Source organism: Vulpes lagopus, chromosome 19 (genome assembly GCF_018345385.1).
Source record: "Vulpes lagopus strain Blue_001 chromosome 19, ASM1834538v1, whole genome shotgun sequence".
NCBI classification, from domain to species: Eukaryota; Metazoa; Chordata; class Mammalia; order Carnivora; family Canidae; genus Vulpes; species Vulpes lagopus.
The window spans coordinates 7,344,204-7,357,798 of record NC_054842.1 but is presented as its reverse complement, the minus strand read 5'-3'; the positions used below and the strand labels follow the sequence as shown (position 1 = coordinate 7,357,798).

The 13,595-nt window shown below is 36.9% G+C and overlaps 1 protein-coding gene across 14 annotated transcripts in view; it reads left to right on the top strand.

Annotated features, from left to right (window-relative positions):
- The window catches only part of LRRFIP2 (LRR binding FLII interacting protein 2), a 109,077-nt gene that overhangs the window by 18,333 nt on the left and 77,149 nt on the right, over positions 1 to 13,595 (top strand). For all 14 annotated transcript variants that reach the window (XM_041734278.1, XM_041734284.1, XM_041734285.1 and 11 more), the window contains exon 2: positions 5,040 to 5,184. In XM_041734278.1, the coding sequence (XP_041590212.1) occupies positions 5,095 to 5,184 (90 nt within the window). In that variant the 5' untranslated portion in view covers positions 5,040 to 5,094. The remainder of the gene's footprint in view (positions 1 to 5,039; positions 5,185 to 13,595) is intronic.

The following is a 13,595-nucleotide window of genomic DNA, read 5'->3' as shown; positions in this document are numbered from 1 at the left end:
TCAAGATTTTTTTAATTAAAATGACCATTTCCCATGCCTTTTGTTCACTTAAGTCATCTGCCTTTGTCAACCAGTTATTTTTTTTTTTACAACACTTTATTATACACATTTTGAAACTAACAATAGTTGAAAAGGGTTCTACTGTTAACACTCATGTACTTACTACTTGGATTCCACTGTTAATATTTTACTGTATTTTATCATCCACTATCCCTTTGTCCATTCCTCTATTCATTATTATTATATCTTTTTTGTTTGTTTTTGTTTTCTTGGTGGTGCATTTCAAAATAAGCAGCCGATATCAGTACACTTCAATCCTAAATATTTTTTAAAATTATTATTTATTTAAATTTATTTATTCATGAGAGACACACACAGAGACGCAGAGACATAGGCAGAGGGAGAAGCAGGCTCCATGCAGGGAGCCCAAAGTGGGACTCAATCCCAGGACCCTGGGATCATGACCTGAGCCAAAGGCAGATGCTCAGCAACTGAGCCACCCAGGTGTGCTTCAACCCTAAATATTTTACCATGTGTAAAATATGTCTAATATTAGGTTAACTAGAGGGAAGTGTTTAGAGGAATTTTTTTTTTAAGTTAGAATTTACATCGAAAGATTTGCACGGATCTTAAGTGTATCATTTAATGATCTCTGTCTTCTAAGTCATTTGTGTTCTCATAAGAGAACTAACTTCCCTTATAAGGCCATGCTTTAGAAACTTGTGTATTCATTTGGATTTTCAAAAATAGACTTTGAATGTCACAAAGTACCTTAAACATTTCTTCTTTTTAATTTTTTATGTAAATAATAATAAATATAATAATTATAATTAAAGGTATTTTTATTTTTTCTAGATTGTTCCATGCTTCAGCAAATATTCTTAGCATTGCCATGATTTTATATAATACACTCTGGAGGAAATAACTTGAGGATGTTTTTGTTTACTTAAAAGTACAAGAATATAAAGAAAGGCAAGGATTGTTCTTTTGTATACTTCATAAGCTAAGTATGTAAAAGAGGTAGTTAATTCAAGACACTTGAAACATTTGAAACATTTATGGAGTGCTTTATAGGTTTATTATGTGCTTCTATGTACCTGAATTCACTTGAGCTCACATTAACCATGTTGGATAGGTGGACAGTTGTATCTGCTCTGTAAGTGAAGAAACCAAGCCTCAGGTAGGGGAAAGGGCATTGCAGCAGTTGAATGCAGATCCTCTCACTTTATATTTCTTCTAGTGGCAACAGCTGAAGTTCCACTCAGTCTTTAGTTCCAGTGCCATTCCAGATGTTGGATTTGCTGATGAATAGAGACCAAATGCTTTATTGCATAGACTAGTGTTAACTGTAGTGACGACTTTGATGCAATATTTTGAGTTCCCCATAATGAAATACTCAGATATAAGGAAGCTGCAACTATTGGGATCCAGATGGAACTCTTAAGTGTGTTATATTTAGAATGTGACATACTGATATTACATACCTATTTTGTTTTCACAAGAGTGAACAATATCATGATTGAGATGCCACTTAATGTGGCAAAATGCCTATTTTTCAGAAATGTATTATGTGAGAAGCTCATTGGAGAAAAGAAAGCCTTATTGATATATCTATCTATCTTGGAAGGTTTCTGTTTCACAACATCCGTGAAGGACTTCCCCTTCTTTCCCATAGATCCTTAATGACAAAACCATCTGGAGAAAATCAGGTTGACATTGTCTGGGTAATGGACTTGACAAAAATGTGGGCAGTTTTGTTTTTGTCAGTGGATGTAAAGGTTTAGATCTTCATTTGGTTAATACTATCAAGGAAAAGCTGGAAGAGATTTATATGGCTCCTGAAGAAAAGTATTCTTGAGGAAACCTCTTTGCGATAGCAACTTACTGAAAGTCCTTTAGGATCACCAGCTGGAAAAAAATCTGTTTGAGATCACCTTTTGAGTCTATATCCTTATTTTTGTTCTTTTGAAGATAGATTGCATAGGACCTGAAAACCTTTTTGTAGTATGTTCTCATTCATTTGGGGGAATATAAAAAATAGTGAAAGGGAATATAAAGGAAGGGAAAAGAAATGTTGGGAAATATCAGGAAGGGAGACAGAACATAAAGACTCCTAACTCTGGGAAACGAACTAGGGGTGGTGGATGGGGAGGAGGGCGGAGCATGGAGGGGAATGGGTGACGGGCACTGAGGCGGACACTTGACGGGATGAGCACTGGGTGTTTTTCTGTATGTTGGTAAATTGAACACCAATAAAAATTAATTAAAAAAAAAACCTTTTTCTAATATTAGTAAGGATGTCTGCCTAGAGAGTACAAATCATGTAATTCTTTCAAAAATATTAGATTGTTTTTGACATAGTTAATTGTTGATCTACCTCCTGTGCATCTGAAAAAGGTGACAGGACCTGGCCAATGAATCAGGTAAATACCTAGATACTCTGTAGATAGGACCAGAAGGATGAGAAAACAGAACATTGTTCCCATTTGCTGCTTATCCTATGCCTTTGTCTCTTGTCATCTTTCTCTCAGGGCTGGCTAGCTTAGATCCTGTTGAAACAGTTTTGTTTTGAGGAAAAGATAATTTTTAGGAAAAGATAATCTTTTATGTAAATCTCTGTGCTAGAAGTATCCTGGCAGGTCTGAGGTTTAAGGCAATGTTTGTTAGAGAAAGAAGGAAATGGATTATGGGAAAAAAAAGGAGGCAGATATCCAATCAAAAGAGTGCCACCAGCAGTGTCTTCATCAGATAGTGTGTCTCAGCTGTATACTATATGGTATCTAATTTGGGAGTGATCCACTTTGGGGCCACTTTATTCTTTGTGTCTTGAATCTGGATTTATCTATCTAGTTGTTTATTTATTTTTAAATGTATCTCTCTTTCCCCAGTGTTATTGAAATGTTAGAGAATCAAGAAGAAGAAGAAAAAAAAAGTGCAGCCATTAATTCTTTCCTCCTAATGAAACCACTGTTAAACTCTTGTTCAAATCTTCATTTCTTATTCTGTAATTATTTTTTTGTTCTTGGAATTAGAAAATGCCTCTTTTTGTTTCCTGTTTTTTTGGAATGTCTTTGAATGTGTCCTCGGAAGGCCCGCTGAAGGATGAATATATTGGGTGATATCATGGTGGTATCAGTTAAATTGTTCTGCCAGTCTTTGAAAAGTACTACATCCTGCTTTTTTCTCAGTAGGTGACTAGTACCTGTACATCATTACTATTAAGTGTCTGATCTTTAAAATGATGCTGAAGGTAAGGGTGATGGGAGACTTCTGAAAAAAACAACAACACTGAGCTTTTCAGAAATTTTCCACATTTGTGGCTGGGACTTCTCAGCTGCTGCTTTCAGACACACATTCCTTCTCTTCATTTCCATTTGAAGGAGTCCTTTCTTATCATATCCAGATAAATTTTCTATGGCAGAGTAATGAACTATCATCAGTCTTCATTCTGATTGACAAACATAGCATGTTAGCTATGTGGGAATAAGAAATGGTGTCAGATAAGAGGGGAATGCCCTGAATTTTCATTAGAGAGAACTTTTTTTTTTTTTTTTTTTTTTTAATAAACACTGAATTGATGAAGTGGTTCTGTTTTATTTTGCCTGAACCAAGTGAATTCCATCATATGAAAGTCATTTGGAGTTTTAATATAGTTTATTCTACTGGGACAGACTTACTTGAGAATTCCTTTGTGACTCACAGTGTAATGAAATTTCACCAGCTTATTTTGTTAAAGCTAGGAAAAAAAATTCAGTAAATGGGTATTTTGCTAAATGAGCTATACTTCTCAGGAATATGTATAGGAAAGAAGGAAGTCATGCAAATTGGGATGCATTTTCTTATGGGGCTCTTTAATTTCAAATGCCATGTGTTTCAAAGGTCAGATGATCTTTATTATCCTTATTATTTAATCCTGGTAGATGAGTTTTTCTTCTCTCTTTGTAAAAATGGGTCTATTTCATGATAACAGCAACAATATTAGATCCATAGATATATTCTTAATCGTTGGCCTATGTCAGTTTTGTTTGTCACTGTATCTTTGGCACTTTCCACAGTATCTGGCAGTTACAGGCACTCAGATATTGCTTGGACAGTGTTGGTTATTGTTAATTGCAGAATAATAAATCTTCATTTGTTCTTTTATGTGGTAATTGTTTAATTGGAATTATTTCTTAAATACACTAAAAAGCCAGCTTACCGGGGCAGCCCGGGTGGCCTAGCAGTTTAGCGCCGCCTTCAGGCCAGGGCCTGATCCTGGAGACCTGGAATCGAGTCCCCACATCGGGCTCCCTGCATGGAGCCTGCTTCTCCCTCTGCCTGTGTCTCTGCCTCTGTCTCTCTCTCTCTGTGTCTCCCATGAATAAATAAATAAAATGTTTAAAAAAAAAAAAAAGCCAGCTTACCTTTGTAAGTTTAAGGTTCTATCTTAAAATTTCTTGAATATGTTCTTTCAAAGCTTTAGAATGAATGACTTTCTGAAATGTTTTTTGCTTTGGGATAGAAATAAGTTTTAGAAACAGCTGTAGTAATTTTAAAGAAGAATTACTGCTGACTGCAGTTTTCTGAGGCTAATGTTTCAAAGTGTTCTTTTTTTTTAGATTTATTTATTTACTTGAGAGAAAGAGTGCCTGCGTGTGTGGGGAGGGGGAGGGGTGTGAGCAGTGGGAAGGAATCTCCAGCAGACTCCTCACCAAGCCTTAGGTGGGGATTAATCTCACAACCCTGAGATCTTGACCTGAGCCAAAATCAAGATTTGGCTACTCAACTGACTGAGCACCCAGGTGCCCCTATAACACATTTTTATAGGTTGCGGTCTATGGGTAGCATGGTAAAAAGAATTGGGAGATTTAATAATTAGTATAAATTTAAGTATTCTAAAATTTGTTGGAATAATTTGATAGTGAGGAAAAAGTATTTGGTGACTAATTTATATGTAAATACATAAATACAAGTTCTCTTTTCTAAAAGTGAATGTATGAAGAAGCTTTAAAATGTTACAAAGAGCAACATCCTGTTAATTCTGTTTCTTTTTATTTCAGAGTTGAAAACAGTGAGATCACATTTCACAGTTAAAAAAACTATTAAGAAGACAATATGGGGACTCCTGGTTCTGGAAGGAAAAGGACACCTGTAAAAGACCGATTTTCTGCAGAAGATGAAGCTTTGAGTAACATTGCCAGAGAGGTGTGTCTGGAAAACCCCCTCTCAACATTGAGTTGCCTAGTTAAGAATGTTGTAAAAATGCCGGGTTGGGGGTGGGGGTGGCAGCAGGATATATATAGACTTTCATTTACTGAGCTAGTTTCAGAATGCTGACTGTAAAGAAGATGTTATATCTGGCCTCTAAATAGTATATTAGAATAAAATATAGTTACAGTTACTTTTTTTTATTTGAATATCTGTTTTTAATCCAAAATTAATTTTTCATTTTTTTGTGGATTACTTTGAGGTATCTATAATGTTTTGAAATTTATAATTATGGGGGGGGGGGAAAGAAATTTATAATTATTCTTCAATATTGAAACTTAAGGTCATTAAATTGTGGAAAATATGGTAACTATATTATAGAAACGCTCGTGGTCTATACAGTTAACATATTTCAGGAGGCACTGTATAAATGTTGACAGAAACAGTCCTTATTTGGTGTCTGCCCAGATTCAGTTGTTTTAGCTGTTTTTTGAAATACTGCAGTGGAATTTTTATGTTTAACTTTCAGCTAGTACCAGAGCTTCTGGAGCATTTTTGTTTCAGTTTGTTGACAACTCAGAAGAAAGAAAAAAATGGAAAGGGTTGTCACCTATTGAATCACTGGCAACATTTCCTGTTGCATATTGGAAATTTAAGATAACTCCCAGCTGTGATTTCTTAGTAAGGTGCCAACTTTGTTTCAGACGCTGACTCTATCTGCAGCTGCAGACCTGACCATAAATTAATCTGGTGCAGGAATTGGTTAGAACATTATTAAATTATATTCTTTTTGTGAGGATTAGTCCTTCACCACTTCCTCTTTGTTATTCTTTGTAAATAGCTCATTTAGGACTGTTGCTATTTCCTTTGACATATTATACAGTCTCTTTTTGATCCAGCTCATTGTTACATTTTTCCTTGGTAAGCTACTTAGTTAGCTTTTGACTTGGAAGTCAGATTGTGTAGAGGGATGTTTGAAGCAAAGAAAAGTTGCCTGAAAACTGTTGACAAAATTGTGATATTACTTTAACAAAATTACTTAAAAAAAATCAAGTGGGATATTTTTGGATAAAACGATAAAAGATACTTTAAAATGAAGTGAAAATGAGATACAAGGATCTTAAGTATTTGCACAGATGAAGCATTTTGGGAGCCACATAGTTTTATTTAAAAACTGAAACTACTCAAAATGTTTATTTCCCAAATTAGAGGGATTTACCCAGATTTCTATAAGGAGAGAAAAATGTTGGCACCTTATAGGCTTTTTTCTACTGTCACTAAATATTTGAGCTCTTTTTTTTTGGATCTATGATGCTTTGTTTGCAAAAGTGGGTGCATTCTAAACATTTAACACTTGAGTGCTTTCTATGTTACAAACATTTCTAAGTATTTAAACTGCATTACTTTAATCTTCACAGAATTCGGAGATTGGTTTTATTATTATCTCCATTTTAACAGACAAACCATTGTACAGAAATGTTAAGTATCTTTTCTAAAGAAGCCATTGCACAGAAATGTTAAGTATCTTTTCTGAGGTCACACAGCCAGAAAATGGCAGGGCTTGGGTTCAGACACATGAAGTCTGGCTCCAAAGTCTGAGCATTTAACTACTCTTTGTGCTATACTGTTTCTGAATATTCTCCAACTTTCCCATTAATAGTTTGTGTTTTGCTAACTTTCCCTGATTTTGAAAGTACTTACACATCTTGATTCTCACAATAAGCTTATGAGTTAGGAAGGATAGGGGTTATTATTGGCCTTATTCATAGATAAGGAAACAGACAAAGCTGAGAGATAAATGTCTAAAAGGTATCAGTGCTGGGGCTCAAATTCAGCTACTTAAAGCCATTGTTCATTCTACTATACCATACTGCTTCCAGAAGAGGAGGGCTTTGGAGAGTTCTAAGTGTGGCCCTGAATCCTGGCTCTACTAGTTGCTTGTTGAGTAATTTTGTTAAGTAACTATTATACTAAGACTTCAGTTTCCTCATCTGTAAAATGGGAATAATATTGTCTTGTATTATAGGGCTGTTGTGATGATTAAAGGAAATAAAGCATGTAAACCTTTAGCATACTGTTAGGCTTGCAGTGGACTATTTTGTTGCTATTTAGTAAGTCAGAATTGAAAGTGCTCCTAGAGGTAAAATGGCCTTTTTTGAAAAATAAATTCATTAAGATAGGTTGATCACCAGACACTCTCAGGGAACTGTTTCTTTTTCTTTTCCTTTTTTTTCTTAAGATTTTATTTATTTATTTATGAGAGACACACACACACACAGAGGCAGAGACACAGGCAGAGAGAGAAGCAGGCTCCATGTAGGAAGCCCGATGTGGGACTCGATCCAGGGACTCCTGGATCACAACCCGAGCTGAAGGCTGATGCTCAACCTCTGAGCCACCCAGGCGTCTCCGAGGGAACTGGTTCAATGTACAGAGCCCCGGGCCTTACTTGTACTTGCTAAATCTGAATCTGTGGGGGTTGAGCTCAGAAACCTGTATTTAAGTGTGTGTGTATGCATGCATGCACAGGAACTTTTGTTCCTGGGATTTTTTTTTTTTTTTAAGATTTTATTTATTTATTCATGAGAGACACAGAGATAGAGGCAGAGACACAGAGATAAAGAGAGGCAGAGACACAGGCAGAGGGAGAAGCAGGCTCCATGCAGGAAGCCTGACGTGGGACTTGATCCTGGGACTCCAGTATCACGCTCCAGACCAAAGGCAGGTGCTAAACCGCTGAGCCACCCAGGGATCCCCTGTTCCTGGGATCTTGCTGGCCAGTCGGATTTGGGAACCATAAACTAAAATATACAGAAGATCCTATCCTGGATAGTCAGTTTTTTATACCTGCAAGTGGTTTTCCTCCCTATACATTATTATTTTGCTATACATAATTTAGCTTAATCCAGTTATTAAAATACAAGTTATAGTATAATAATAAACATTATTCTAAAAAGATTTAGAAGGCCAATATTTTTAGTTTTTCTATTTTCTAATTTCTAATAGGATATTTTCTATTCTATTTTCAGCATTCTGAATATGAGTATGCCAGTTCTTACTAACCTGGTCAAAAGGCTCAGCTTAACCGTCCATATGAAAAGGCCAGTTTTTATTAAGTTTCAAGATTTTTATTTGCATGAGTGCTTAGTATGTGATGTAGTAGTTCGAAAAGCTTAGAGGAAATAGATTTAGCAGTTTTAATAATTCCTTCATACATTTCTTGTAATTCTTTTTCTTTCCTTTAAAGTTTTCATAGCCAATTCTTAATTGTACATTCATATATTACGTGGTTGACTTTTGCAGCTGATCCCTAATCCTTATTTTCTCCCATATGATCATCCCTTTCATAAAGCTAAAAAACAAAAAAACAAAAACAAAAAAAACCCATGCCTGAAGTTAGGAACAAACAACAATAATGAACAGAACTCCCATAATGATTAAAAAGGACAAATAGCTTAATCCTCCTTTTTAAATTGTTAAATCTCAATTTGTTAATTTGTGTTTTCTCACTTCAAATTGTTTTTTGAGGTAGATCAGGGATGCCATAAATAAAGAAAAATAACCTCTTTGTCCTCCTGCTTACTATTTGCTCAGGTTTCTTTGCTCCTCAGTTGGCCCCAAGTCAGGGAACTAGAGGGAATGAGGAGGAAAAGAAACAGAAGGCAGGGATGCCTGGGTGGCTTAGTGGTTTAGCATTTGCCTTTGGCCCAGGGCATGATCCTGGAGTCCCCGGATCGAATCCCATATCAGGCTTCCTGCATGGAGCCTGCTTCTCCCTCTGCCTACGTCTCTGCCTCTCTCTGTGTCTCTCATGAATAAATAAATAAAATCTAAAAAAAAAAAAAAAAATCTTTAAAAAAAGAAACAAAAGGCATAAATATTCTGTAAACTGGATAACTTGCATGTTAAAATATGGAACTGAGTACATTGTGGTAAAACACACATAACATAAAACTTACCATATTAGCCATTTTTAAAGTGTAGGGTTCTGTGGCCATAAGTACATTTACATTGTTGTGGAACCATTATCCACCCATCTAGAGAAATCTTCATTTTGATTTGTAATCAAAATGTAAGACCTGTGTACATTGTAAAAAGATGTTTAGATGTTTGAAGACTGCTCTGTGAAGTCAGGAATATGGATGGATTTAGAAGTCCCATCCTGTCTGTAGTAGGTATGTTGCTGTTCTGTGAGGGAAACATGGGCTGCCACAGCTTTGGAAGCGCTCAGGAGAGCAGTGTCAGAAGGGGTCACCAGCAAGTTCTCTATGGTGTCAGAGGGCCAATCCGCATACTTTTTTTCTTGCTCGCTTGGCTTTGATTGTTCCACAGGTTTGGGGGAAATGCATTTGGACGGTTGACTTTAAGTGAAAATTACCTGAAAGCACAGAGTGTATCAAATTGGGAACCCCTGGACAGCTCACTCTCCAAAGGAGAATGAGGGTAGCATGGAAGCCATGTATGCTGCCTTACTGTGGTTAGTTTGGCAAATGTTACGGTGAGTGTTCCCAGGAAAAGAAATTAAGCCTTTTGAAGGGATAGCAAACAGTCTTTTTAAGGCATCACAGAAGCCTAGAATATTACTGAGCTCCTCGTTTTAGAGCTGCAGAAATGAAGAAAACATGTTCTATGCATATTTCTCCAAATAAAAGTTAATCAGAATGTTGCTTATTTTTGGACTTTATGATCTGAGAGTCCCTCTAGCTCTAAAATTCTGTGAGTTCTCTTGAGATCCAGAACCCACAGAGATTCATGCTCATAATGTACAGTTCTCTTAAATCTAAAAGATCAATGACAAACATAGAAATTGATAAAATTTTAAAGGAGTTGGGGGGAATTTAGCAAATGGAGTTTTCAGAGACTTTTGTTGTTGAGCAGAATGTACATGTAGACCTATTGGGTGCATACACCTATTTATAATAAGGAAGAAGGGAAACTTTTCTGACTTTTTGACATTTGTGGCTGCTAGGGCTTTTAGATTTCATTTTTTAGAAAAATGATTAAAAAACAAAAAGTTTATTGAGTGAGCGCATGAGCAGGGGGAGGGGCAGAGGAGAGGGAGAGTGAGAGAATCCTCAAGCAGGTGGATATCATGGAGCCTGATACCATGACCTGAGCCAAAATCAAGAGTTGTACACTTAACTGAACCACCCAGGTGCTTCCAGATTTCATTTTTCAAAATAGTTTTATTGAGATATAATTCATCTATTTGAAATGTACAATTCAGCGGTTTTTGGTATTTTACCATATTATTTTTTTAGAAGTTGTGATTATAATGTGCATAATAAAAATTTCCATTTTAACTATTTTCAGACAATTCAGTGGCATTCATTGCATTTACAGTGTTGTATAAACCATGACCACTCTCTCTTTCTAAAACCTTTTCATCATCCCAGACAGAAAGTCTGTAACCATTAAGTAATACCTCCCCATTTCCCCCTCTTCTGGAACCTGGTAACCTTTAATCTACTTTATGTCTGTATTTATCTAATTCTGAGTATTTCATGTAAGTGGAATTTACAGTTTTTTCCTTTTGTATCTCGCTTTTTTCTCTTATTGTAATGACTTCAAGATTCATCCATGTTGTAGCATGAATAAGAACTTCATTCCTTCCCTCTCCCCACCTTCAAATAACTTCCATTCCTTTTTTAAGGCTGAGTAATTTTCCACTATATTTATATAATACATTTTGTCTATCCATTTATCTATTGATGGATGCTTGGTTGGATTTCATTTTGCTGGCTATGGAAGTCACAGGCATCTCAGGCATCTAGTAGTGAGAACCAGAAGTCTGCAGGTTTTGTTTATATATTAGCAGCCTGAACAGAAGGATACAAAGACAAGAATTGTGCTTAAGATACTGCCCAGGGTTATTGTTTTATGGAATGATAAACATGATTGCTTGGTAGAACTAATGATCTCATAGTTTCTCACTATTTCACTTGAGTAATTTATTTATTTTTAGGGCATGGCAATTAAGGATTAAAAACTTGCCAAGGATAGCAGCTTTTGGAAATGCAAAGAATTACCATAATCACATTATTTATGGGTGTTAATACCATCTTTCATTTAAGAGTAGAGTTTAAAGAGGCACCTGGGTTGCTCAGTTGGTTTAGCATTCAACTGGTGATCTCAGCTCAGGTCTTGATCTCAGGATCATGATGGAGTCCCCCCCCCCCATCCCCCACAAAAAAAAAAAAAAAAGAAAGAAAAAAAAAAGAAGAGAGTTTTCAAAAACTGCACAGATTTAATTAATTAATTTATTCATGAGAGACAGAGACAGGGGCAGAGACACAGGCAGAGGGAGAAGCAGGTTCCATGCAGGGGAGCCCAATGCAGAACTCGATCCTGGGACTCCACTCCAGGATCATGCCCTAAGTCAAAAGTAGACGCTCAACTGCTGAGCCACCCAGGCATCCCATAAAACGGCACACATTTTGAATGTCATTCATTCAGTAAATGGTTTTTGAGCATCTGTTCTCTACTGGTGCTGTGTCATGTATGAGGGTTATGGAGTGGACAGGTCTAACATAGTCATTGCCCTCAGGGAGCTTAGATTCTATGGGGGAAAACAGACATTAAACAAAGAATTGCGGGATGGACTAGTTCAATTTTCAGTTTCCTTTTTTCTTCAAAATGTCTACATTTAACATGGTACTTTCTATCTTGAAAGCCATGATTGTCCAGTGTATGTCACAGTGGCATTCTTAGAATTGAGGAAATACAGTAATCTATTTATTTACAGCTGTGTTAAGTGCTTTGAGTGGACAGTAAATGGTTTTATTAAAAAGTGTGTGATGAAGAACTTGACATGTTTGGGGACTTTGGGAAGGCTTTCCTGAGGAAGTGCCCTTTCAACTGAGTTTTGAAGGATGTGTGGAATTATTGAGGGGAAAAAGAGTTGTCATATGTGGGAAAGAGCTTTCCAGTCAAAGCAAAGAATGTGTGACAAGCTTTTAAGCCTGAAAGAGTATGAAGAATTCAAGGATTAATAATAACAGCTAACATGTACTGATACTGAGCTTGTATTACATACAGTCACTGTCCCAAGTTCTTTATTTTATCGATTATGAATGCAGGGCTTGGAGAAGTGAAGTGAAGTGAAGTAAGTCATACAGCTAGAAAAGTAAGGCTGAAATCTGCACTTAGGCTCCTAAGGTTGTGTCCCCTATGAGATCACTGTTTACACTAATATGCACAGCAAGGAGGAGAGTATCCAGAGAGGTAGGTAGGCAGGAGCCAGATCATATAAGCCAGTGGTTCTCAACTGAGGGTGATTTTGTCTCCCATGGGACATTTGGCACTGTGTGGATATTTTTGTCTGTCATAACTGGAGGAGGGATGTACTACTGGTGTTTGTGGATAGGGACCAGGGATGCTCATACACATCCTATGCACAGGACAGCCACCTACAACAAAGAATTATCTGTCCCAAAAGTCAATAGGGACATTGAAAACCCTATTACAGGTTCTTATAGACTGTATTTAGGATTTGAGTCTGTGTCCTAAGAACGATGGAAAACATTGAAGGATTTTGTATAGGGGTATGACATAATCGGATCTGTGCCTTAAAAGGATGACGTTAGTGCAGGTTGGAGATTATATCAGAAAGGACACTAGTGGATGCGGGCAGATGAGTTGTGAGACTTGCAGAGGCAATGGGGGCCTGGCTCAGAGGATGACAGTGGGGATGGTGAGAGATGGTTGGGACAGAGGTCAGAGAAGTAAGTAGTCAATGCTCAGTAGTGAGTGGCTGTGTGTGGGTAACAGAGAGGGGAACGTTTGGATTGTGCCCCTGGGTGGTGGTAGGGAACATTCACATGGAGAGGAGGCTTGGAGAGGGTGGACTACGGACTTGTATTTAAAGTGTCGGTGAGGTATATAAGTGGGGACTGTGAAGGGGCAGTTTGTGGAAATGGATCCAGAACTACAAGGAGAGGTCTGGGCTGTAGTCAAGACCTGTGAGCATGTAGAAGGTGATTGAAATCGTGAGTATGGATGAGATTTGTCCAGGGAAGAAGTGTAGACTTAGGCTGAGTCCTAAGCACTCCAGGATTTCAAGATCAGGTTTTGAGTCTTTCTTAATTCTGACACTTTTTTGATCATCCTTTTGTGCTTGGTTCAGATTCTGTGCAAATCGGATTTGTCTGGAAAGCTGACTCCACAGGAGGCATAATTACTCTTATTTAAAATGCTTTTGAGTGTTCTCAGTGGTGGTACACAAATATTTATATTTTTGATAAGATTATGAAATGTGAATTAATCTTTTAGAGTTATGAAGAGTGACTTTTTTATTTCTCCCTGGTTTAAAAAAAAATGCTCCTTTGTGCTGTCTTTATTAGACAAATCCTTTGAAAGAGCAAATATAAGTTGTTTTCAGTCATCTAGAATTCCTTCCAGTGGCATTA